The sequence below is a fragment of the Cyprinodon variegatus genome, unplaced genomic scaffold (genome assembly GCF_000732505.1).
Source record: "Cyprinodon variegatus isolate N-32 unplaced genomic scaffold, C_variegatus-1.0 Scaffold66, whole genome shotgun sequence".
In the NCBI taxonomy this organism is placed as follows: Eukaryota; Metazoa; Chordata; class Actinopteri; order Cyprinodontiformes; family Cyprinodontidae; genus Cyprinodon; species Cyprinodon variegatus.
The window spans coordinates 568,878-591,778 of record NW_015150519.1 but is presented as its reverse complement, the minus strand read 5'-3'; the positions used below and the strand labels follow the sequence as shown (position 1 = coordinate 591,778).

The following is a 22,901-nucleotide window of genomic DNA, read 5'->3' as shown; positions in this document are numbered from 1 at the left end:
ATATATATATATTTTTTTTTTACAATTTTGGTATTATTTCTTCTCTGATTGGGTTGCTCTGTCAGCTAAAGGCATATTTCACAGTCCTTATACTCCAGTTAATGATTAATCAATAACTAAATTAGTATAAGATTATTTCAATATTCAATTAATAACGATTATTCCAATTAATTGTTCCAGCCCTTGCTACAGTCATGCTGCTCTATAAAAGTCATATGTTGTAAAACACATCATATGTAGCGCCAGTGGGGGTCAGGTGTAGGAGTTTGCCCTGAAATCTAAGGGTTGTCTGTTCAAGCCCTGGCTCTGGCTTTCAGTGTCGATGTGCCCTTGGGCAAGACACTTCAGCCGCATTGCCTACCGATGGTGCTCAGAGGGCCTGATGGCGCCAGTGTAAGACAGCCTTGCTTCTGTCAGTGAGCCCCAGGGCAACTGTGGCTACAATGTAGCTTGCCACCATCAGTGTGTGGGTGTGTTCTTGAATGGGTGAATGACAGAATGTAGTAAAAAGAGCTTTGGTCGAGACTCCTGACTAGAAAAAGTGCTATATAAGTACAGGCCATTTACCCTGATATACTGTACAAATAACACCAATAGGATGACAACCACAGTGGAAAGGCAAATTTTTATTCATATATATCTTTGTTTTTAATCTAATTTAATTTAAGTTAGGGTTTGTTGGCAGTGTGCCTTTTTCCCTCTGTGTGTAAATGTTCCTATATTGAGCAGGTAGAACGTTTAGTAGATTGATTGAAGTTAGAGTAAGCTGGACCTGGGCTGACTTCATGTGCCAGCTTTGGTTGACTTGGGCACAATAAAATACAAAACCAAAGTTTGTTTTAAGCAAATGATATTTCTGAACTGAGTGCTCTGTTGTTGATGGGACCTTTGTAACTATCAGTGTGTTTCCATTGTAAAGGCAGATTGTTCTCTTCTGTAGCTTCCTTTGTGGAAGAAAAGCACAAGAAACCATTTTGTACAAAAATAAAAACGGGTTCGTTTTTTTTTTTTTTTTTTTACCTGAATAGCCTTTGTTTTTAAAGAACACCTTATTGCCATTTAGTTGGCAGATTCAGATTTTTTAAGAATTTCTGAATGAGTTTTAGCAGATCATGATTTCTTTTCACTCACTGCGGTTAAAAGAGTTACAACAAAGAGCTACAATAAATTAGATTTATGCTGTTCCATGTTTCTCTCCTAGGTAGTGTTACTGAGTTATTGTTCTAATTAACTCAGTGTGCTTACTGCTGACACAGAGGTGGTGGTGTGTTTACCTATATATCTTTTTTCCTGGTCAGAGCTTTGTTGCCATTACTTTACAAAATATACTCTTGATCATGTGTGTCTGGATTTTTTTTTACCCAACCTCTAGCCGGTCCCAGCAGACAGTTAGACCAGTAGTTTAATTCTGGTTGTGATGGAGGCAGTAACATATACCATTACTGTTGTATAATTTGGTCACCAACACTGACAGCTCTCATGTTTTTGTTTCTAAAGAGTGTTTCTTAAAAAAATATATCCACCTCCAATATAAGGCACCATGGACCGGAGGTGTGACAGGCAGAGATCTGTTACCTAGGACCTAACGCAAGAAAAACACAGGAGATTCTGTTCAGTGCTGGTTTTCAGCATTTAACCTATAAAACTAATTTCACCATGGTCAAAAATCAGAGGTTTTACACTCTGAAGTCCTTATCCTCATTCTTACCATGGCTAAGGCTGAAAGTTTCCAATAAAGCCCTACATTTAAAATCCTTAAGCCAAACTACTGGATCATTTCATTGCAAGAAATAACAAAATCTTCAAGGCATTCCTTTATACGCAATAAAACAAAGTTTTAGTTTTCCTTTTTTTATTTTTGATACATATTTATTTCATGTATTGCTATCACTGTAAGGTTAATATTGGCACAGCCAAAATACTGAAGGCTAGATGCAGGTCTTATAAACACTCCTCTTATTTGATTCATGAAAGATTAACTGGAGTAGAGCTGTATGGAGCTGAAGCCGTCAATAAAAAAGGGATATGAGAGACCAGATACTAGTGCAATTTTCCTTCTAATACCGCTTTCACACTCACCAAAAAACCTGTTTAAACCCGGGAACAATCGGCTTTTAGTGGCAGTGGGAATAGCTCACTGACATGTCTACCTGGGCCAAACTACTCGGCAAGCTACCTGCGTTAAAATCGCCTCGGCTTTGATCGCCGTACTTCAGGAAAACTAGACCTGGATTGACGCGCTAAATTACATGACACTATTGAACGCATCGTATGGACATCAACACCCCGTGCCAGTTGCTTCTGATCTAACAAACGGAAACAGCTCTGTTTACATGGCGCAGCACTGGTAAGAGGGATTCAGATTGATAAAAGAGTGAAACTATGAAGCTCACTGACTACGCCCTCGCTTCTTTACATGTTGATCTCCATTGTTTACCTTCTTGATTTCTGTCCCACTGGTGACATCATCTACGCTAACCCAGCATGATTGAGTCACCAGACACACGGCTGCAAGGGGACAGAGACCACACAGATTGCCAGCGAGAGGATTTAGACGAAAAGACAGAGCCAAATGCTGATTGTTAGTGGGTCAATCCATGTTTGAAAAACCGGCGTTAACGCTTATTTTATTTTTGTTTGGGCACAATTACTCCAGCCCAATAGGTGGCAGTAATACACAATAATATGAAGTTAAAGCCGGAAGAAAGAAAACAGAGCAGTAACGAGAGTGGCAATGGCCGACAGAGATGTAGCGGCCATGGGAGGAGCAGTTTTGGCAGCATGTTAGCTGGATAAACTGTTTAATGACAGAATTAATTTAAACAGCCAGACTAATACGAAAGAGCTATATCAGCCACATAAGATTATCTACAAATGATCCAAGGTGAAAGAACTGGTGGCTGTTTACTTAGAGTGGAATCCAAAGATTAGGAATATTCTATAAGCAGTGCTCTGCTGCTCTGAAAACTTTTCAAGCATAATTTAAAGCAGAGCTATTCTTGATAAAGGTAATGTGCCATTGATGTTCAGAAAAAAATACTGCATCTCAAAGCTAATGGATTGAAGGTAAAAGTCCTCCTCTGTATGCTCAGTATACCACAGAATAATTATCAAATCTCTTTATTGTGTCTAAGCTTAGTATTTGGATTCACCTTTGGTATTTGCAAGCAATAAATAAAATAGAAGTTATACTCATGTTAAAAACATTTTCTATTAGTGCATTCCTAGTATGGCTTCGAACATAGCTTTTTTCTGTTCAGTTTAGACTACTGGTCCAGTGCCAAAGGAAAAATCATTAGGAAAATGCTCATTGACCTAAATGATACTGCTGCTTGTCACAAGAAAGCATCATGAGTCACAAGAAAGAAGTGAAACTTGCTTGAATCACATTAATGTGAGATGTATGACCTTTAATATTCAATGCAGCACACAGATGGGTTAAATGCTCATTGAGTCATAGGAAGGACCTACTGACATCAATCAAACCCAAAAGGAGGGACACAAGAAACTTGTTCTGTTTCTAACATGTGCAAATCACATCTTTTAATCACTATTGGAAGCTAACTAAAATGTCATCCATACCCAACATGAGTGATACCCTACACCTTTTTCCTTTTTTTCTTTGTGAAACCAAGATCTTCCTATTTGGAGAACAAAATGTGCTGCATACATAACTTCATCTGCAGTTAGAGGCAATGTTGTTCTTTCTACCTACCAGCTACAACTGCTTAAATATGCACAGAGAAAGTGGTTATCAAGATGCATCTCAGTGGTAACATTGCATAGTTATTTTCACCCTTGGAGCATTCAGTTCTTGTTAAACAATTTCTCTGAAGTGACAGGGGGATGTGGTTGGAATCCTACCAACCACTCACTCATAGTATTTCAGCTGTAATAGTTACCTGACTGCTGTAGATCGATACAATACACTCTATACACATGCAGTTACACATCTTGTGTCAAAGGAATCCTACCAAAACTAACTAAAATAATAATAAAAGAAAAACACAGACATGTTTTTTTTTCTACTGTGTTGGTGACTCTGATGGTCTCGATTTATCTTTTTATTTATGCCTTCTCTGCATAGGTTGTTACAAACATTACGGTCTGCGCCCTCTGCAATGTGCACAGCAGTCCATTTATATGTTACTATAGCCCATTTATTCAACAGAATAAACAGGCTATAGTAGCTTATCATAAAAGGAAATTAGGAGAAACCAAGTAGTCTACAGAATGCATGTGAACATGAAAACCGAACTCTAACAATAGTAATGGGCATACTGTACATGCAGTACACAGACTACTACTAGGAATGACTAAGGGCGTATTCTTTAAAAGGCTAAAGTGCTTAAAAAACACATGAAAGCTGAATAGTTTGAACAAAGCTGATCATCTAACCAGGTGAAAATCCTATTCCCTGTCTAAAATGAGCTGAACAGAGGGCGCAAATGTTTTAGCGTTTCTCTTAGTGAAATAGAAAACATATTGCTGAATTAAACCTGCAAATTTATGAGGAGGATAAAGATGTAATTACAACACAAATGGATTCACTAAACCTGTAACAGATCGCAAGTACAGTTTCTGCATTTATATTTAGCAAGGAAGAAATACTGATAATATAATGATGTTAGAATGGAAACAAATGTCCATAAGGGACACATTGTTTATGCAAATTCACTAAAACATCAAACCTCATAACTGATCAAATATTCTTGCATGTTTATAAAAAGCAGCAAACAATTCAAATTTAGAAGCCACCAGAAAAACACTAACCTTTATATATTATGTAAAATTTGACATAAAAACAATGGCTCTCTATGGCTATGTTTACACAGCAATCATGTTACCCAAATGCAAACCATATCTGGCTTTTTTATGGAAAACAAACAACAACAACAAAAACAATATTTTATTTTAGCCGCATCATATATTCTACTGAATTGGAGAAAGAGTTTTATGGAAATTAAAGCGCTGATGATGTATTAGTTTGCCTTGACAGATTGAATAAAAACATTCTATTTTTCTCCAAGTATTACATTAGAATATTTAATAAAGTGTTAAAAACAGATTCCACTTAAACCCAAAGAGCTGTATTATTTTTTTCATGCAACAGTCCAGTCACTGCTGAATTGTACTCATGCAGGAAGTGGGTGGCTGTTGGCAGAAGAAAATAATGACCCAATGGTTACAGTTTTCTTCCCACTTTATGTCTCACTTCACATCCTGTCAGACAAATAGATCGTCTCAGCCACTTTGGCTTTTTTTTTTTCTAGTATTTTCACAGTTCTGCCAGAAAATAAAAACTGACTTTGGAATCAACCTGTTTAAAGGGAAAACAATATGCTAATAAATATGGTCGACCAGTATTGTTCAGAGCCCAAACAATACTTCACAAGATAATAGATAAAATGCATCTCTCATTATGCAATAATGTCCATCTTGCGTGTCTCATAGATGCAAAATATGTTCAACAACAGTTACTTAAATAGGGTTTGGTCCCCACGTGAATTGGCTGCTTCTAAAAATGTTTTCCTTAGTTGTGGATTCTAGAATTGCTGTCGGATGTTTAAAAAAATTATACTAGGTCCAACTCGTGCATAGACCTGTGGCCTCAAATTCATTGCAACCTATTTTAAATGGTACATTGGACAGCAGGTAGCAGAAGTATTAGAACACAAACTGGGCTGTTCTTAAGCAGATATTTATTAATAGAAAGTTGAAAAATGTTTATTTTGAAGGCAATCCAAGGTTTTTATATGTATAGGATTTATGGTAGGAAATATCTGTAAAGTTTACAGCCCAAGTTCTTCAGAGATTTATTTAAATGCCATTGATATTATCCTAAATTCATGTACCTAGATCTTAATAATAATGTCAATCATAAGGTCTTATTCTAGACAGGGATTTGAAATACACAGCCAGACATATAGCAATAGGTGAATTCCATTCCACTTTAGGAGGTTTTGACCTGCAGTCTACCTCTTGTCTACTGCTTACTGTGGGTGCGTCACACAGACAAGTTTTACAATTGCTTTTCCGCTATTTTTTTTTCTGTTTAAGCAAAGATATAAAATGCATTCAAAGTTTTGCCAAGCGGCTTTTTAAATTATTTGTATTTTTGATGTCAGCATTGATGGACTGATATTGCTTGATATAACACAAGCTGTCCACTAATCTAAAGCATTCATTAGTGTCATTATCTTAATCAGGCAGTTATCTTCAATCTCAGCACATCTTTTATGCCGATAAACCTTCAGACTATCAGGGTTGATCTTACTATCTGGCTCAGTGCATGAATCAGTCAAGATGCTGTTAAAACAGTGACGCCACGATGAAACTACATGTACTTGGCAGGTAATGAAGTGTGACAGTTTTATGACTCACTTTGTGTTCAGCTTGTTCATGACGGATATTTTCTCATCTTGAATGTCCTAAAAAATATTAAGCTGCATTGGGGCTTATCCCTCTATTTTGTTGATCTGACTGTTTTTTGTTCTACTCGTTAATGTTTGAGGTATATAGTACTGCAGTAAAACCTTATTGCAGAGCAGAAGGGAGGTATAGAGCTGCTGTAAAACCCAGTCTCTACCTCTATGAGAAACATTGACTGTTGCAGGGGATTCACTCAGATTTGTCCTTCCAATAGATACATGTCTTTATGTGTAAGAAAAAGGATTTACCCTGCGCATAGAGATCAGCATGTTTCTACACTTCAACAAATTATCATTTGCTGTTTGTTTTGTTTTTTAGTAACAAAAAAGATCTAAACATGGTTCAACTTCAGTTAATGCTCACAAAGTTCTGCTTGAGGACTTCTGAATGGAGCAGAGTTTTTAAAAAAAAATGCATAATCAATGCATTTCTGTATGGCTTTGGCTTGATTACTGCTCCGACTAGATTTTTGTTGTGCAAATATAATTTTTAGAGTTTGTATTCTCCAGTGATTGATTATTATATTGCTAAATTCAATATACATTGCTAAATGAATTTACCGTCTGAAGAGCTGTACTAAATGACATTTCGTTTTGTATACACTGTATACATTACAATAGAAGTTGCCTAAGTCTAAGTACAAATTGGCCGAAAGATATTTCAGTAATCAATTAATCTTATTGATTGTTTTATCCCCAAAACAATCAAACTAAATCCAGCAGCAGTAACTTTTAAAAACAAGAATTCCCTTTAGCTGGAGGTGATTTGCTAATCATTTCTGTTCTAGTTGCTGTTGGACTAAATCATTTAGGCTTCAATAATCTGGTTGCATTTTGTTGACATTCTTGTTTATGTAAATTAGAAATGTCACCTGTGCTGTCCTTTGGACCGCAACAAAATTTTAGTTTTCACTTTTTTAATAAGAGGGATTTTGTATGACTCATTTTTGCTTCTGTGCGTTTGACATTTGTAGCTTGAGACATGATGAGGTTGGAAAATCTTTTTCAAACTTCTGAACTGTTTTGTTATTTAACAGGGGGACAGAGTTTTTATCATTTCAACATGCCTATATGAATTGTACATAAAGAGTCACTGGTTCCTGTGTTGGCCTTTCTTTTTTTCAGAATAAATGTAAATATCCCTTAATTTAGGGGATAGCCACTCCTACCTCAATTAATGATTAATTGTGACGAATTCTTGTCTAGTTATTGACAACAGGATATGAGGGTTAACATCCCTAATGTTTCCAAAGGTCTGGTTCTCCAGTGTTTTTCCATCCTAGTGCATTGTAACACATTGCTCCATTGTGATGGAAGACCTTTAACTGACCATATTATTCTTAAATTATTGGAAGATGTAGCTTTTTAAGATTCGAGCCATGTACTTTTTTATGCCAATTATTTGCAGATTTGGGAGGAAACCCAATGCTTTTGTTGTGGAGCAACCCTTAACATGGTTTATATTAAGACAGGGTTTTTATCGCTCTAAAAAGGAATTTTTAGATATGCTAAAAGTTAGAATAAATATTTGTCTGGGAAAAGATCTTGCTTACTATCTTTGGACATCCTGCAGGAATTTATTGTGTTCTTTGGTTCCTGGGGACAGAAGTGGCTTCTTTGCATCTTTGTGTGACCTCAAATTTTGTAAAACTGCATCTTTAGTTTTAACCTCAAGTTCAGATTCGATTGAATATAAGTTGCTACTATCTTTTTTAAATTAAAAGAACAGAGTTTAAGCTCTTCTGCAGCACCTTGTTAGTTATACTTCAAGCATCCAGCTTTTGGTGTGATTTCATGCACAGCATTCCTACGCAGTCTTACTGCCGTTTGATATTAAACTTTTAGCAGGTTTTACAGAGTATAAGCAAACATGACTTTATCGTTATCTGTTTTCCTAAATGTTGTGTCCAGGAGTCAGTTTATTGGCTTTGCTGTTTTTCTTTCTATCCATCTATTCCTCAACCTGCCTTTCACTCTGTCTCACTTCCTTTCTTCCATACTTTTTCCAAATTTTTTGTCTTTCTTTCACTCTGTCCTTCCCACTTTGATTTTCACTTCTGTTGTTAATTCCTTTCATACTTCCTATTTAGGACCCTCATTCTGTCCTTCAAATTCATCGTTTCTTTTATAGTTCCATATTTAAAGCCTGACCACTTCAGAAATGTCTGCTTGAAATTCATTAACATAAAGAAGATGACGGGCTAGGATTTAGAGCTCTTTGATTTAAGTCTGGGAAAGAATAACATTTTGACATGAAAAACGTGTAGTTACCCTTTTATCATGAGACATAAAATACCCAAACCTGTTAAAGTGGAATTTAAATGTTAATGTTTTTGGAGACGTGAGCTTATTCATGTCCTTTGGCAGTACTGGATGAGAATGTAGTGCTGCCTTTATCGTCTGCAGCAGAGTTAGAGGATGATTCAGCTGGTGTACACACACTTCACTCTTATTTATTTGCAGTACATATTGTCATTAATGTGGCTTCTTTTGGTCTACATTTCTTTTAGCAGCTGAGGTTGGATTTCAATGTATGGTGCAGTATTATTCAGGCCATTACTTTTTTTAACGGTATAGGTGGAACAGTAGAGCAAAGAGTAATAGGTCCCATGTGATCTTCTCATAACTGCTCATTGAGCTAGAATAATGCGCTTTTCACTACATTAGGGGATTCAGAGTCCCACTTGGGATCCGTCAGCAGTTGGAGATCTTTTTGTTGTTTTTTTCCCTTCATATAGCGACTCATTTCTAACCCATACATACAGTAAATAATTAAATGAAAAAGAAACACATTTTTTATTCTTTATCAGACAATCAATTAGACTGACTATCATGTTATTGCAAAATTCTAAGCACATAATCTAATATTTATTTCTTTTTTTTAGTGAAACGCAGCAATTAGAAGTGACAATCCTTTAAGGAATAATGCGTATTTCCTGATCTAGAAAGGAGTTTTTTTTGGTACTGTATTAAAGGAATCGTGGATGAGCTAATTCTTTTCATCATAATCTACAGTAGAATGGTGTTACCTGTGATTAACTCTCTGCCAACTAATCAATAACTTTAACAAAACATGAACTCACCGGTGCTGTAATTCCTAAGGTATGAAATGTTCTTTTTCAGCTTCCAGTCATAACAAACGGCATGATAACACTATTATAACCCATAGACACCATAACTCATGTAAGATCACACTGTATAAAAAAAAAGGTAATAATGTTGTTAAAGCTATATTTCACTTATGGTTCTGTTAGAAGGTAACGCAGGGTTCGGAATAAGGAAATAAATAGATAAGATATATTCATGTTTAGAAAGCTGTTCCATCTAAAGAAAATGCTAGTGTTGTATTCTAAACAACATAAAAAAAAATAGCAGTGGATACTTTTACCCACCTGACTAAAAATATACTTTTAACTAAAATTAATTCTTCCACTTATGAAATCTAGAGATGAAAGGGTGTATGCACATTTGTTTAAAGGTTTTTTTTTTTTTTTTTGTACGAAAGGAAATCCTGAAAAAAGCTGTTAATAATTATATTAGGAAACTGTGAGCATAACTCAATGTTACCATGAAGACAAAACATCCACATCCTTTCTCTGTTTGTGAGGATTATCTGCAGTCATGCAGTAAGATTTAAGCCGCTCTTCTGCATGATGAGGTAAGTAGCAGAACGTGTAGAAGAAGGAAAGGCATTTGTTTGTTCCCCTTAGCTGCTTCTCAGAGAACTTTCCACTTGTTTCCAAGACTCCATCAGAACATCTGAATAGAACATAGATAAACAATAATAGATTAGTCTGAAGATATTATTATGTAACTGTTTTAGCTAGTTTGCTTGAAGTCTTTACTGACTGCTTCTTTGAAATGTTTTAATGTTTATTAGTTTTGCTGTTAAAAAGAGATATTATAAAGGGGCTGTTTTTTAAAGCCTTGCTCCTTCACAGCCTCGTCCAAACAAAACCCAGTTAATGTTATTGGTATTTACCAAGCATCACAGATCCATGTGCGCCTATCATAAAACCTGCTGAGGGATGATTATGTGCAGAAATTACAAGAAAAAATGTAAGCAGAGGAGTCAAACTTATACTTCTTAACATCATCTCCAAAATTTTTTTTCAATGCATTTAAGGTCTATAAGAAGAAAATAATAGAGTTAAAGTCCTGCAGTATGTAAAAGGGTAAACATCTGAGTCTGGTTACATGTGAATCTGAATGTGTCTGAGTGCTCCACTACTCTCCCCAAAGACAATAAGATCAAGAGTTTCTGTTGGAGAGCAGCACAAGCTATTTTTATCCCCACATCATAGATAATAGATTCCTTTGGTATCAACCAGTACCATTAGGCCCACGCATTATGGTTAGGATGTGATTGTTAGAATATGTAAAATATGTGAACAGTCTCAAATGTAAAAGGCGTCCCTGTGGTGAAAATAAATAAATACATAGCAAGTGTCTGCTCTAAACGGCTGAATTTGAGTGGGCGACAGTCTGCCGAGGGATATTCCCAGTTGTCTCTCCATAATAAGCAGAGACAGCTACCTTAAGTCACCCTGCAAGGTTGGTGCTGTGATTCTGCAGAGAAGATATTCAGCGGGAGCAAAAAAGGAAGGAGGAGTTTTTAACCTAGAAGGCCTTACCTCGCGTTTTGTTGGTTTGTTCTGGACGCGTTCTACTGCTGTTTTTGTTTCGTTCCGTTGACTTATCGCACTGTGAAAATTAAATCGGAATGGATGTAAGATGATCTTCTTTTATTACAAGGAAATAAATAAAAAAAATGTGGCGAGAGGGTTGGAGTCTCTGAGGGAGGTAGTGAATGGCCGAAACCTAATTACAGTGAACTGAAATGCACACAGAGCAGCATTTTTCTGCTTTACAACACTATGTCCTATGTCAGCAGGTTCACATTTGTCCCACAGAGTTCTGCATTTCCTCAGCCTTACTCTAGAGGAAGTTAATGTATCAAAATACATATTTTTGGTGTGTGTGTATATATATAATAAAAACAATTTTATATCATCTGATGACAATGCTATATATGAGAGGATTTCTTTTTATTTAGATTGAGATTGTTTTTCTCTCTTTACAGGATGGAAAACAACGAAAAGAAAGAAAGAAGACTGTCTCATTCAGCAGCATGCCCACTGAGAAGAAGATTAGCCGGGTCAGCGACTGCATTAACACCATGGTGGACGGCTCAGAGCTGAAAAAAGTGCGATCCAATTCACGCGTTTACCACCGTTACTTTCTTCTTGATGCTGACATGCAATCATTGAGATGGGAGCCAACAAAGAAGGAGTCTGAAAAGGCAAAAATTGATGTGAAATCTATCAAGGAGGTTCGGACTGGCAAGAACACAGAAACTTTTAGAACTAATGGCACCTATGATCAGATATCAGAGGATTGCGCCTTTTCAATCATCTTTGGGGAAAATTATGAGTCCCTGGACTTGGTGGCAAACACAGCAGATGTAGCCAATATATGGGTGACAGGTCTAAGGTACCTTATCTCTTATGGGAAGCATACCTTGAATATGATCGAGAGCAGCCAGAACAACTTGCGCTCATCTTGGTTAAGCGACCTCTTCGATGAAGAAGATGTTAACCACAACAGACAGATACCAATGTGTGCTGCCGTGCAGCTAATAAAGAAACTAAGCCCAGGTTTAAAAAATGTGAAAATAGAACTGAAGTTCAAGGAGCTTCACAAAGCTCTTGACAAAAGTGGGTCTGATGTGACAAAAGAGGAGTTTGCTGAAGTCTTTCATGATCTTTGTACAAGACCAGAGATTTATTTTCTTTTTGTTCAGTTTTCCAGCAATAAGGAGTTTCTTGATACTAAAGACTTAATGATTTTTCTGGAGGCAGAGCAGGGAATGGCTCAGGTCAGTGAAGATACCAGCTTAGAGGTCATTCATAAGTATGAACCATCCAAAGAGGGCCAACTTAAAGGATGGCTCTCCCTTGATGGGTTTTCTAACTATCTTATGTCTGCAGAGTGTCACATCTTTGACCCTGAGCACAAATCTGTTTGCCAAGACATGAACCAACCACTGTCTCACTACTACATCAATGCTTCCCACAACACGTACCTGATAGAGGATCAGTTCAGAGGTCCTTCAGATGTAACTGGGTATATCCGTGCTCTGAAGATGGGCTGTCGATGTGTGGAGCTAGATGTGTGGGACGGGCCTGATAACGAGCCTGTTATCTACACTGGTCACACAATGACCTCCCAGATTGTTTTCCGCAGTGTTGTAGATGTCATCAATAAGTACGCTTTTGTTGCCTCAGAGTTTCCCCTGATTCTCTGTTTGGAAAACCATTGTTCTGTAAAGCAGCAGAAAGTCATGTTTCAGCATTTGAAGAAGATCCTTGGTGACAGGATCCACATAGATGCTCCAAATCTCGAGGACTGTTACCTCCCATCTCCATCTGAGCTGAAGGGGAAGATCCTGCTGAAGGGTAAAAAGCTGGACACAAACTGCACTGCTTCAGAAGGAGAGGTGACGGATGAGGACGAGGGGGCAGAGATGTCTCAAAGAATGAGCATCGAGTCTGCAGAGCAGCAGACTAATGCACACAAAAAGATCCCTCTGCTGAAGGACCTCTCCGACCTGGTGACGTTGTGTAAGTCTGTTGAGTTTAAAGACTTTCCGACATCTTTCCAAAAGCAGAAGCCCTGGGAGCTCTGCTCTTTTAATGAAGTGTTTGCCACTCGCTGTGCCTGCGATTTCCCTGGAGACTTTGTTAACTACAACAAGAAGTTTCTTGCACGAGTTTACCCGAGCCCAATGCGGATCGACTCCAGTAACATGAATCCGCAAGATTTCTGGAAGTGTGGCTGCCAGATTGTAGCTATGAACTACCAGACTCCAGGTCTGATGATGGATTTGAACATTGGTTGGTTCCGTCAGAATGGCAACTGTGGCTATGTTCTTCGGCCAGCAATCATGAGAGAGCAGGTCTCATATTTCAGTGCTAACACAAAAGATTCAGTGCCTGGGGTCTCTCCACAGCTCTTGCACATCAAGATAATCAGTGGACAAAATTTCCCCAAACCCAAAGGCTCAGGTGCCAAAGGAGACGTGGTGGACCCCTATGTATATGTGGAAATACATGGCATTCCTGCGGACTGTGCAGAACAGAGAACTAAAACGGTCCACCAGAATGGGGACAACCCACTGTTTGATGAGAGCTTTGAGTTTCAGATAAACCTCCCTGAGCTCGTTATGGTGCGCTTCGTGGTTCTAGACGATGACTATATTGGGGATGAATTTATTGGCCAGTATACGATCCCCTTTGAGTGTCTACAGCCAGGTTTCCGCCACGTCCCACTTCAGACTCTAACAGGAGAGTTGCTGCCACATACTTTGCTGTTTGTCCATGTTGCCATAACCAATCGAAGGGGAGGAGGAAAGCCACACAAAAGAGGATTGTCTGTAAGGAAAGGCAAAAGGAGCAGAGAGTATGCCAGTATGAGAGTCCTGCAGATAAAGGCCATTGATGAGGTTTTTAAAACCGCCCTTCTGCCACTCAGGGAGGCCACAGACCTTCGGGAAAACATGCAGGTAAGACCTGACTGAATTTGATTTCTTTTTTATTCTTACTTAAAAATGTTTGAGGATTAACCACAGGGTTTTCCTAAGTTATTGACATGTCTTATCATGGTTTGAAAATAATAATTGTCTGTATTTTTATGCCACTTTACACTGGTGAAGATTCTCAGTCATCCAAGTCATAGTCATTCCAAAAAAGTCAAAAAACAATCCACTGGACTTTGTATCCAAGTTTGAAGACGTTTCGCTTCCCATCTAGGAAGCTTTTTCAATTCAAAATGTCAGAAATAACATTGAGTTTGATGCTTTATAGAGTGGACCAAAAACAAAGACAGTTTTAGAACAGAACATCTCGCCTGTTCAGCTAGGCCAACAGTTCACCCTAACGACCCCCCTTTAACAGACATAGACAGATTAGGGTGTTGTAGGCTAATAAAGAACCCAAATGACTGCCCATTGCCGTTCGTCCGGTTCAGTTGCATGTTTTCTAAGCCAAAACAAGCCTTTGTTTTTGGTCCACTTTATAAAGCTTGGAACTCAATACTATTTCTGACATTTTGACTTGGGAAACAGCTTCCTGGATGGGAAGCGAAAGGTCTTCAAACTTGGGAACAAAATCCTGTGTTTTTTTTTAAACTTTTTTGAATTATGCCACTTTATGTTTATGGCTTTTATTTATCTGAAATGTTTTAATTAAACTTGTTTCTTCAAATTGTTGTTTGAGAGGAGAGTCACCTGCTCCACTTTGCAGCAGTACATCTGTTTCTGTCTGTGAATCTGTTTGTGCTACATCAGCCAAGTTTGGCTCCAGTTATTGGCAGGTTCATCTAAGCTACGGTGTCTACACAGAAATGGCAGGTGAAGCCTTTGATTCGCTGCCAAATGAGGCCGCTCATGAAAAGCTGCAGTTTTTAAATGCCAAAGTGGTAGAAAGACTGGAAGAGCTTTAGATTAGACGGTGATAGATGAAGATTAGCTACACACTGAGTAAATGTTGAGACCTAGAATGCACATATGAGCCAGTGGAAAACCTACCCTTATTTATTTAAGCTCTACACTCTGTTGTGCTTTTATGCATAATATTAAGACTTTGTTAACTTATAATGGATAAAATAAAATAAAAACTTTTTTTTAAGTTAAAGGGATAGTTCGGGATTTTTGACATGAATCTGTATGGCATCCCCATCACCAGTGTCATGCAATCACACTGACTTACCCCTGGCAGCATCCTGTGAGCAGAGTTCTCGTCCAGCTTTGGTCAAGCCGAAAGTAGTCCGGCAGGTTTGCTAGACCCAGCGAAATAAAACGTTTCTCTTCCCAAAACATTATGTGTTCAAAAGAGTGATATTTTTGCATCCCAAAAACATTGTAGTGGAAAAAGTCACACGTCGTTATCGCTTGGTCCTATTTTCTCTCTGTTCGTATCAGTGCGCGCGACACCATGACCTGACAGCTAGGGCCTACTAACCTGACAACAGCCAGATGCATGTATCGCTCCGCCTAGCTCCTAGCTGGGCGGAGCGAGACATGCATCTGGCTGTTGTCAGGTTAAGGGCCTACCTGTTTGATTCGCGATTGTTTACTACTGGGGAAGATGTCTGACTACGAGAGCGACGAGGAAAACATCGACTTCCATTTAGAGCCAAAGGGATATCTTTATGAACCCGAGTACACTGACGATGAACTTCGACAAATGGAGTTAGATCGGGCAGAAAGAGAGAGGGTGGACAGAGAAGTGATGGAAGCTGAAGCCGGAGCCGCAGGAGCCTCAGCTGGAGCTGCGATATCCAGGGTGACCGACAAATCATGGTGCACTTGTTTCAAGTGCGAATTAATGCAGACAGAGGTGGATGCTACTGTTGCCACGAGTGGGATTTAGTAATGCCCGAGATACAGAACCTTTCCATTGATGAGGATGTCGGAGTTGCAGCAGCTGCTGTCTGCATCACAAACAACAGCGACTTCCCTGCCCTCCTCAAAGTTGAGCTCGCTGTCTGAATGACGGCGCGCACTGATACGAACAGAGAGAAAATAGGACCAAGTGATAACGACGTGTGACTTTTTCCACTACAATGTTTTTGGGATGCAAAAATATCACTCTTTTGAACACATAATGTTTTGGGAAGAGAAACGTTTTATTTCGCTGGGTCTAGCAAACCTGCCGGACTACTTTCGGCTTGACCAAAGCTGGACGAGAACTCTGCTCACAGGATGCTGCCAGGGGTAAGTCAGTGTGATTGCATGACACTGGTGATGGGGATGCCATACAGATTCATGTCAAAAATCCCTAACTATCCCTTTAAAGGACTTATTAAATTTATTTTTATATACAAGTTAGTGCCGCTGTATATAAAATGCTGAAGACTGGCCTTTTTATGTTCAAATCAGTTAATTACCACAAATGTATAAGAATAATTTTGCTGTGTGATAATATTTTTATGGTTTTTACAGAACATGAATCAATGAATGTGTGTTGAGAAAATAGTTCACTTGAGAAGAAATTCTAATTTAGCTTTACTGCAGTAAAAAGCCATGACAGACTCACTTTACCTTTTCCCATAGGCCATGTAGGACACATAACAAGCATTTTGAAGAATGTTTCTGATTAGAAGAGATCATTTATATTTTTTTCTTGCTTTCATGCAAGATAATTTGTGTTTTAAGAATTGATATATCACTGTATGGCCGGCAGCAAAGCTGGTCTAAGTTGTTGGGAAAAATGATAAAGCCAGAATCAAAACAGTTCTAGAATAATGCTGTTAGAAGTTAGAAAAAACCTCCCCTTCCAATCGGACAACAATCCAGCACATCCTGCTAGAGCTGTATTGGAATCCTTTACATTAAAGTATATTAAAAGTGCCCAGTCAAAGTCTAGACATAAAATGAATTAAGAGGTTGTCAAAGTTGGATAATTGATATTCATGGTTGCAATCTGTCCAGTCTGAGTGATAATATGCTGGTTTACCAAGAAAAATGGACAAAAATGTCCAAACAACTTGTTGTTTTAATTCTTGAATAGAAGGAGATGCTTCTTTCAACCTGGTTTTGGATGTTTTTCTTCCCCCCTTAATAAATTAAATTATATAAGTACGGTCACATTCTGAAAGTCGTATCAGTTTTTATCATGTAAATGTGGGGGAAAAAAAAGAATTGTTTGTAGAGATAAAAACATGTATTTACACCATTGTATGCATTTAAGTACAGCTACCAGTGAAATATGCAGCTATAGTTCAAGGGGTCAACATGTGACCTTAATTAGATCTTTTTTCCATGATTGTTATTAATAGCATATTGAGAAAATAATCATCTGTATGTCAGTGCTAAAAAATCTTCCCCTTTCCAACACCCCCTTCTTTTTAGGATCTAGGAGCTCATTATTAACTCCAACAATATTTTGACTAAATTAAATTAAGACTTAATTAAAATAGGCAACATAGATAAGACTGATTTAACTCAAGTTTATCTAGGAAACAGAAAGATATTATCCAATGCAAACATTTTCCCTAATATTTGTGTAAGAATCTCTAAAGCAAAGTACGCTCTAGTTTCATGAGAAAAGTAGTGTAGGACATCCAGCCTCACTGTGTTTGGCATAATGTTTTGTTCCTTCAGGCAGTATATTAGATGTTATTTTGGTCCTCCTGTTTATATCGCTGCTGCATTGTGAGATAACAAGCCAGCAACCATGAGACTTTAACACATCTTGATCTCTCCGTCACAGTTTGTCCCTGCGGTTGTTTATGTTAGGGTTAAATTTGGCCTTTCACAGGAAGTTTAGTGTTTTCGTGGGTGCATGTTTCATTTCCACTTGATGTTTGTGTCAGTACAGAAGGCTTGGGTGCTTTGGAGTAGCTAACAAGTGCCAAAAAGAAACTTCTCACAGGCAATGACAGCTTCCAGCTTCCCCTCTGTCACACAGCTGATCTGGTTTTATTGCTTTTAATGTACCTGAAATAAAGTTTCAACTGAAAGGCAAAAAAGAACAAGGTTTCCAGATTAACCCTGTTTTTAATTATATTTTGTTTAACAGTGGAAATTCATTTCCCCATCTGTATTTTTTTCTCCACAATGCAGAATGCCATAGTGTCCTTTAAGGAGCTCTGCGGCCTTTCAGCGGTGGCCAACCTCAAGCAGTGCATCTTGGCTCTCTCCCCTCGACTGACAGGGCCTGACAACAGCCCCCTCCTGGTGTTTAACCTGACTGACCAGTACCCTAACCTGGAGCTCCAAGGCCTGCTCCCAGAGGTCCTGAAAAAGGTCGTCAGCACCTACGATATTGTGAGTAATAGTCAAAAATCAGTTCAATTCAAATATTACTTTATCAGTACAAAGGAAAAATTAAATGTTGCAGTAACTCAGGGGCAGCTTTTCCAACAAATGTTGTGTGTATGTATTCATATGTTTATTTATAACGTCTTGTTAAAAAAAGTTTGTTTTGTCGAATCAGAGTCTCAAACTTAAAGAAATTAGAAATTCTTTTTAAAAGAAAGGGAGCAGCAATTTGTTAATGTATCAAATTCCCAGTCAATAGCTGATTTTCATCTAGCAACCCAGCTTTGGCTTCTATTAAATCAATATCCTGATTGTACTTAATATAATAGGAACATAGTGAAATGATTAGGTAATATAGCCTGGAACTACGTAGGTACTGCAATCAATGTTGAAAAGTTATGCAACGTGTCACTGAGGTCATTATAGATATTATGGTTGACAGAACATGTTCTTTGGGCTCAGAGTGAATAAAACATGGACTACTGCAACATAAGCAGGAAAAAAAGTAAAATAAAGATCTTACAACTCTGTTTATTTACATGAATTGTTGTTCTCTAGTCATACATTTTTAAAGGTAATAAAATCCTTAAAATCCTTTTCTTAAACAAAGCACACCGTCTATAAATCATTTTGTTTTACGCATATTAAAGGAGCACAGTGCAAGCTCCAGAGTTTTTGCCAACTTTTGTCCCCTCTGACGACAAATCGAAATGACACCATGACAGAGGAGAAAAAAGCTCTCCAGACTTTTGCTATGACTGCACAGGCCTTTTGTTTAGAGGAGTAATGTCATTTGGGGTAAGAAAGGTATACATTTTGAGATTAAGTTGCCATGGTTTGTTAAGCATTGTTTCCCAAACTCATATACCTATTGATTGAGAGTTTGGATATAAGTCGGTACCTATTGTCAGTATAATAGATACCGACTGCCTGCTTGGGAGTCTGATTGTTTGAATATCCTCTTTTGATAGATTATAGCTGGGGTTAAAGAAAGCAAGCCAGGCTAATGGTAGCATCCTTCTACAAATGAAGTAAATTAAAGATGAGGTTTCAAAATGTGATTTTGTGGAGTGCCTAACCTCATGGGCTTTTCTGGTTTTAACAGAGAGCCCACATAAAAAAAAAGAGACAAGCCACTTCATACTCTGGATTGTTTGGCCGGTTTCAACTAAAGTCTAACACCAACGCATGCACTTATCATAAAAAGTCGCATTTCCAGGTGATAACACTTTTAAAAGAGTACCGCTTAAAACTCTTAAAACAAACTAAGGTAGGGCAGTGAAGCAGCATTGTAAAGCAAATTTCCCTCCAAAAATGTAAATTGAAAATAATAATAAGGGTTTGATTATGGAAAGGTTTAGATATTTAACATCAAAAAAACTTTTAGGAAACACACATATGACTATGTGTTATAACCTTCAATAGGAGGCACAGAGAGGGGAAGGGCACAGATCATATCGGTATTTGTGTATTTGTTTCATTAATTAAAAACATATGCTCATTTATGGACGGCTGTGTAGAAGAGTTTATTACACGATTAGATTACAGAAATTCTGTTTGGATCATTTAATTACTTGTAAAAGCTGTGAAAAGAATTCCACAGCAACACAATTAAGTCCTATCTATACTTACCTGTGCTATCTTTATATCGGCCTCTTCTGGGACTAAAATGTGAGTGCATTTAGAGTGGTACCATCTTGAAATAACCTAGATGCAGAGTGATTACGTGGCTTACCCTGCTCAGTTCACTCTTAAAGTGAAAGGCTGATTAATTAGCCTGGGTGGAGGCAACCTGGCTGTTGTTTATGGAAGAACATCAAACAAATGTTGGAAGAACTTCTTGAAGAGCTGTAAAGCTAGTGGCTGTAGACAGTAGCATGAATCAGAGGGAGATAAGGAAACAACCAGTAGCACAATGTTAATGATGTATGATTGCCACCAGATATTGAAACAGATAGACATGTTTGTAAAATTATTTGTTAAATTAGACAAAAGGATTGAAATAACTATTTCTTTGGTTTGGTTTTAGAGATGGTTTGGTCATTTGATGGTTTACATGTCTGAATACAGTCTATTGGGTTACTGTTGGAGGAAAGCGATAATAAAATGGGCCAAAAACATGTTGTAAATATGCTGTATATGTTTATAGTAAGGCATACAAAATAGGCAGGAAGTTAGGAAATATAAGAGCTCTATGTGTGAGCATTTCTATTAACTGATCAAGGCTTTCTGTTGCAGTGTTTCATAGAAATTAAGTAGGATTTCATATCCTGGCTGTCACCAAATCTGGGTATTATTTCTAATTCAAATTAGTTAATCAACAACAGAAGGATAGCTGCTCATGGTTCTAAATAATGTGTACTGGTTTATGTTTATGCCTCTTTTATATAGGCAAAGTTCACTATTTTTAATGGTGGTTAATATCACAGCCTGACTCTAAAAGCCCCAGTAACCTTCTCCATCACACATTCATAACACAAACTGATGGAATCTTTCGGTTTTAAGGGGACTTAGAAAGAGGTAACGCCACCTGGACCATCTAATAAAGATTTCTCCTGGTGTGCCCTGCAAAGCAAGTCTCATCTCTGTAAATGTTCTTTAATTATTGACAAACAGTGCAACTTATTTATGGTGACTAGCAGAGCTCATTTGAACACCATAGAAGTGTAACTATTGCTTTTCTTACCGTTTATTATACTGATGAGAGGTTCTATGTTCTGGTTGGTTTTGAAAGAAGTGTTTAGATTAAAAAATAAACATCTACTTTTAAAATTGTGTATTTTAGACTTGAATTTGTAAGACTAAAATAGACTGTTCTGTAATTATTCTAAGTGTGTCTGCACTAGAGTTCCACATAAAAACTAATAATATAGTAGATGTGTATACATCTAAGGCAAATGTGTCCTTCATACCTTAGTGTTAATGAGTGACTGAGCTATCGCTGCCTTTCAATCATCTTGAGCCTATCGGCCCATTTTCCCCTGACCTCTTACACCAACAGGGCCTTTTCATCCAAACAACTGCTGGTTACTCATTTTCTTCTTTTTCAAACCATTTTCCTTCAATCCTAGAGATGTCTGTGGACTGGTTATCCCATTTTATCAGTGGTTTTGGACATACTAGATTATTTTACTCACATTTACTCAAATTAGTCTGGCTGCAAAAACCATATCAGTTCTTGTGTAGAATTAATAAGCAGATTAGATTATGATTTTTGGGAGGAAAGCTGTGTTTTTATAACCATATATATGACAACATTCCAGTAAAGGCAGTGTACAATTTGAGAAATGCTTTATAATTTATAAGTATGCCTTTTTTGAAACCTGTGGCCTTAAAGTTTAAAATAATTATTTTAATTGAATTAGCTTACAACCCAGACCGTATCAAACATGTTATACTATTTGTAAGATAAATTCTATCACCAAGGTGTCATGGAAGTAATTACAATAATAGACATGACCATGGTAGTTAGGAGGTTTTTAGTGTCCAAATAAAGCCCCGTCCACCCTTTTAACTTAAAAACACGTCTCTTCTATATTTATTTAAGACACTGCTTGTGCAATGAAGACAGTAATTTATTTACCCATCAGGAAGGTAATCACAGCTCTTAAGTGCTGGAACCACAGCTGCAGCGATACAAATGCTTTGTTATTACTGCTCACAGAATAACATGGTGATTCATGGTGTCGGCCTGGTGCTACTCTCTGCCCAAAACACGGCACCCAGCAGCAGGTCATAGACTGTGTAAAAATGACATGATGGGTTTGTTTTTGTTCGCAGAAAACCTTTTGCATTATCTCGGTTGATATCTTTAACGCCTGGGTTTAAGCTTCAAAATTTCAAATAGGTTTGTGTGCATGGAAACCAAATGAGTTTTCTCATACTGTTACAGTTACTGAAATGATAATCAAAAGCTGCTGTAAAAACCAGCATTATTAAGTTTTGATTATTAGGCTCAGTCAGAAACCTTTAGAATGAAAAAGATAGAACCAACGCAGCTTAGTTCTCCGTGGAATAGAATAACCCACTGCAGGGTGTGGACTTTTAAACTTTCCACACCTTTTACCTGGTCATTAGACACTAAGAAAAAAATCAAAATGCCTATTATAACCTTTTTAAACATGTGTGAAAGAGTAACTAATTAAAGACAACTAAAGCCAGAGGCTCTGTTGATGACAGACTACAAGTCTTTTCAGGATGTGGTTGTTGGTAATTCAGAGTATAGTTTCCTTTTGGTAAAAATATGTTCAAGACTAAAACCTATTGCATGGTCAATATGTTCTCAAGAGATGAAGGGCTGTGTGCGAGACAAATTTTAATAGTTTAGTCCCAACAGTGCATTCCTAAATAATTAATTGGCTGCATTCAGCAATCTTAAAGCTTACGTTCTTAAAAATTGTTACAGAAGTTTCCCTTTCCTGCTTTAATATTTACATACATTATCAAGACGTATTGCACAAAATGTCTTATTTGTTACCTTCAAGGAAAAATAACCTGTAGTAGATATTATATTATTAGATTTTTCAGTATTTAAAAAGCCAATCACCATATAGACCTTATAAAGGGGGAAAAAAAACATATTTCAGTTACTGACTGATAAGTGAAGATACAACTTACATGGCCCCACATATATTTTCTTCTTACCT

The 22,901-nt window shown here is 37.5% G+C and overlaps 1 protein-coding gene across 2 annotated transcripts in view; it reads left to right on the top strand.

Annotated features, from left to right (window-relative positions):
- The window catches only part of plcl2 (phospholipase C like 2), a 50,910-nt gene that overhangs the window by 12,680 nt on the left and 15,329 nt on the right, over positions 1-22,901 (top strand). For both annotated transcript variants that reach the window (XM_015371898.1, XM_015371899.1), the window contains exons 3-4: positions 11,515-13,995; positions 18,058-18,261. In XM_015371898.1, coding sequence (XP_015227384.1) covers positions 11,515-13,995; positions 18,058-18,261 — 2,685 coding nt within the window. The remainder of the gene's footprint in view (positions 1-11,514; positions 13,996-18,057; positions 18,262-22,901) is intronic.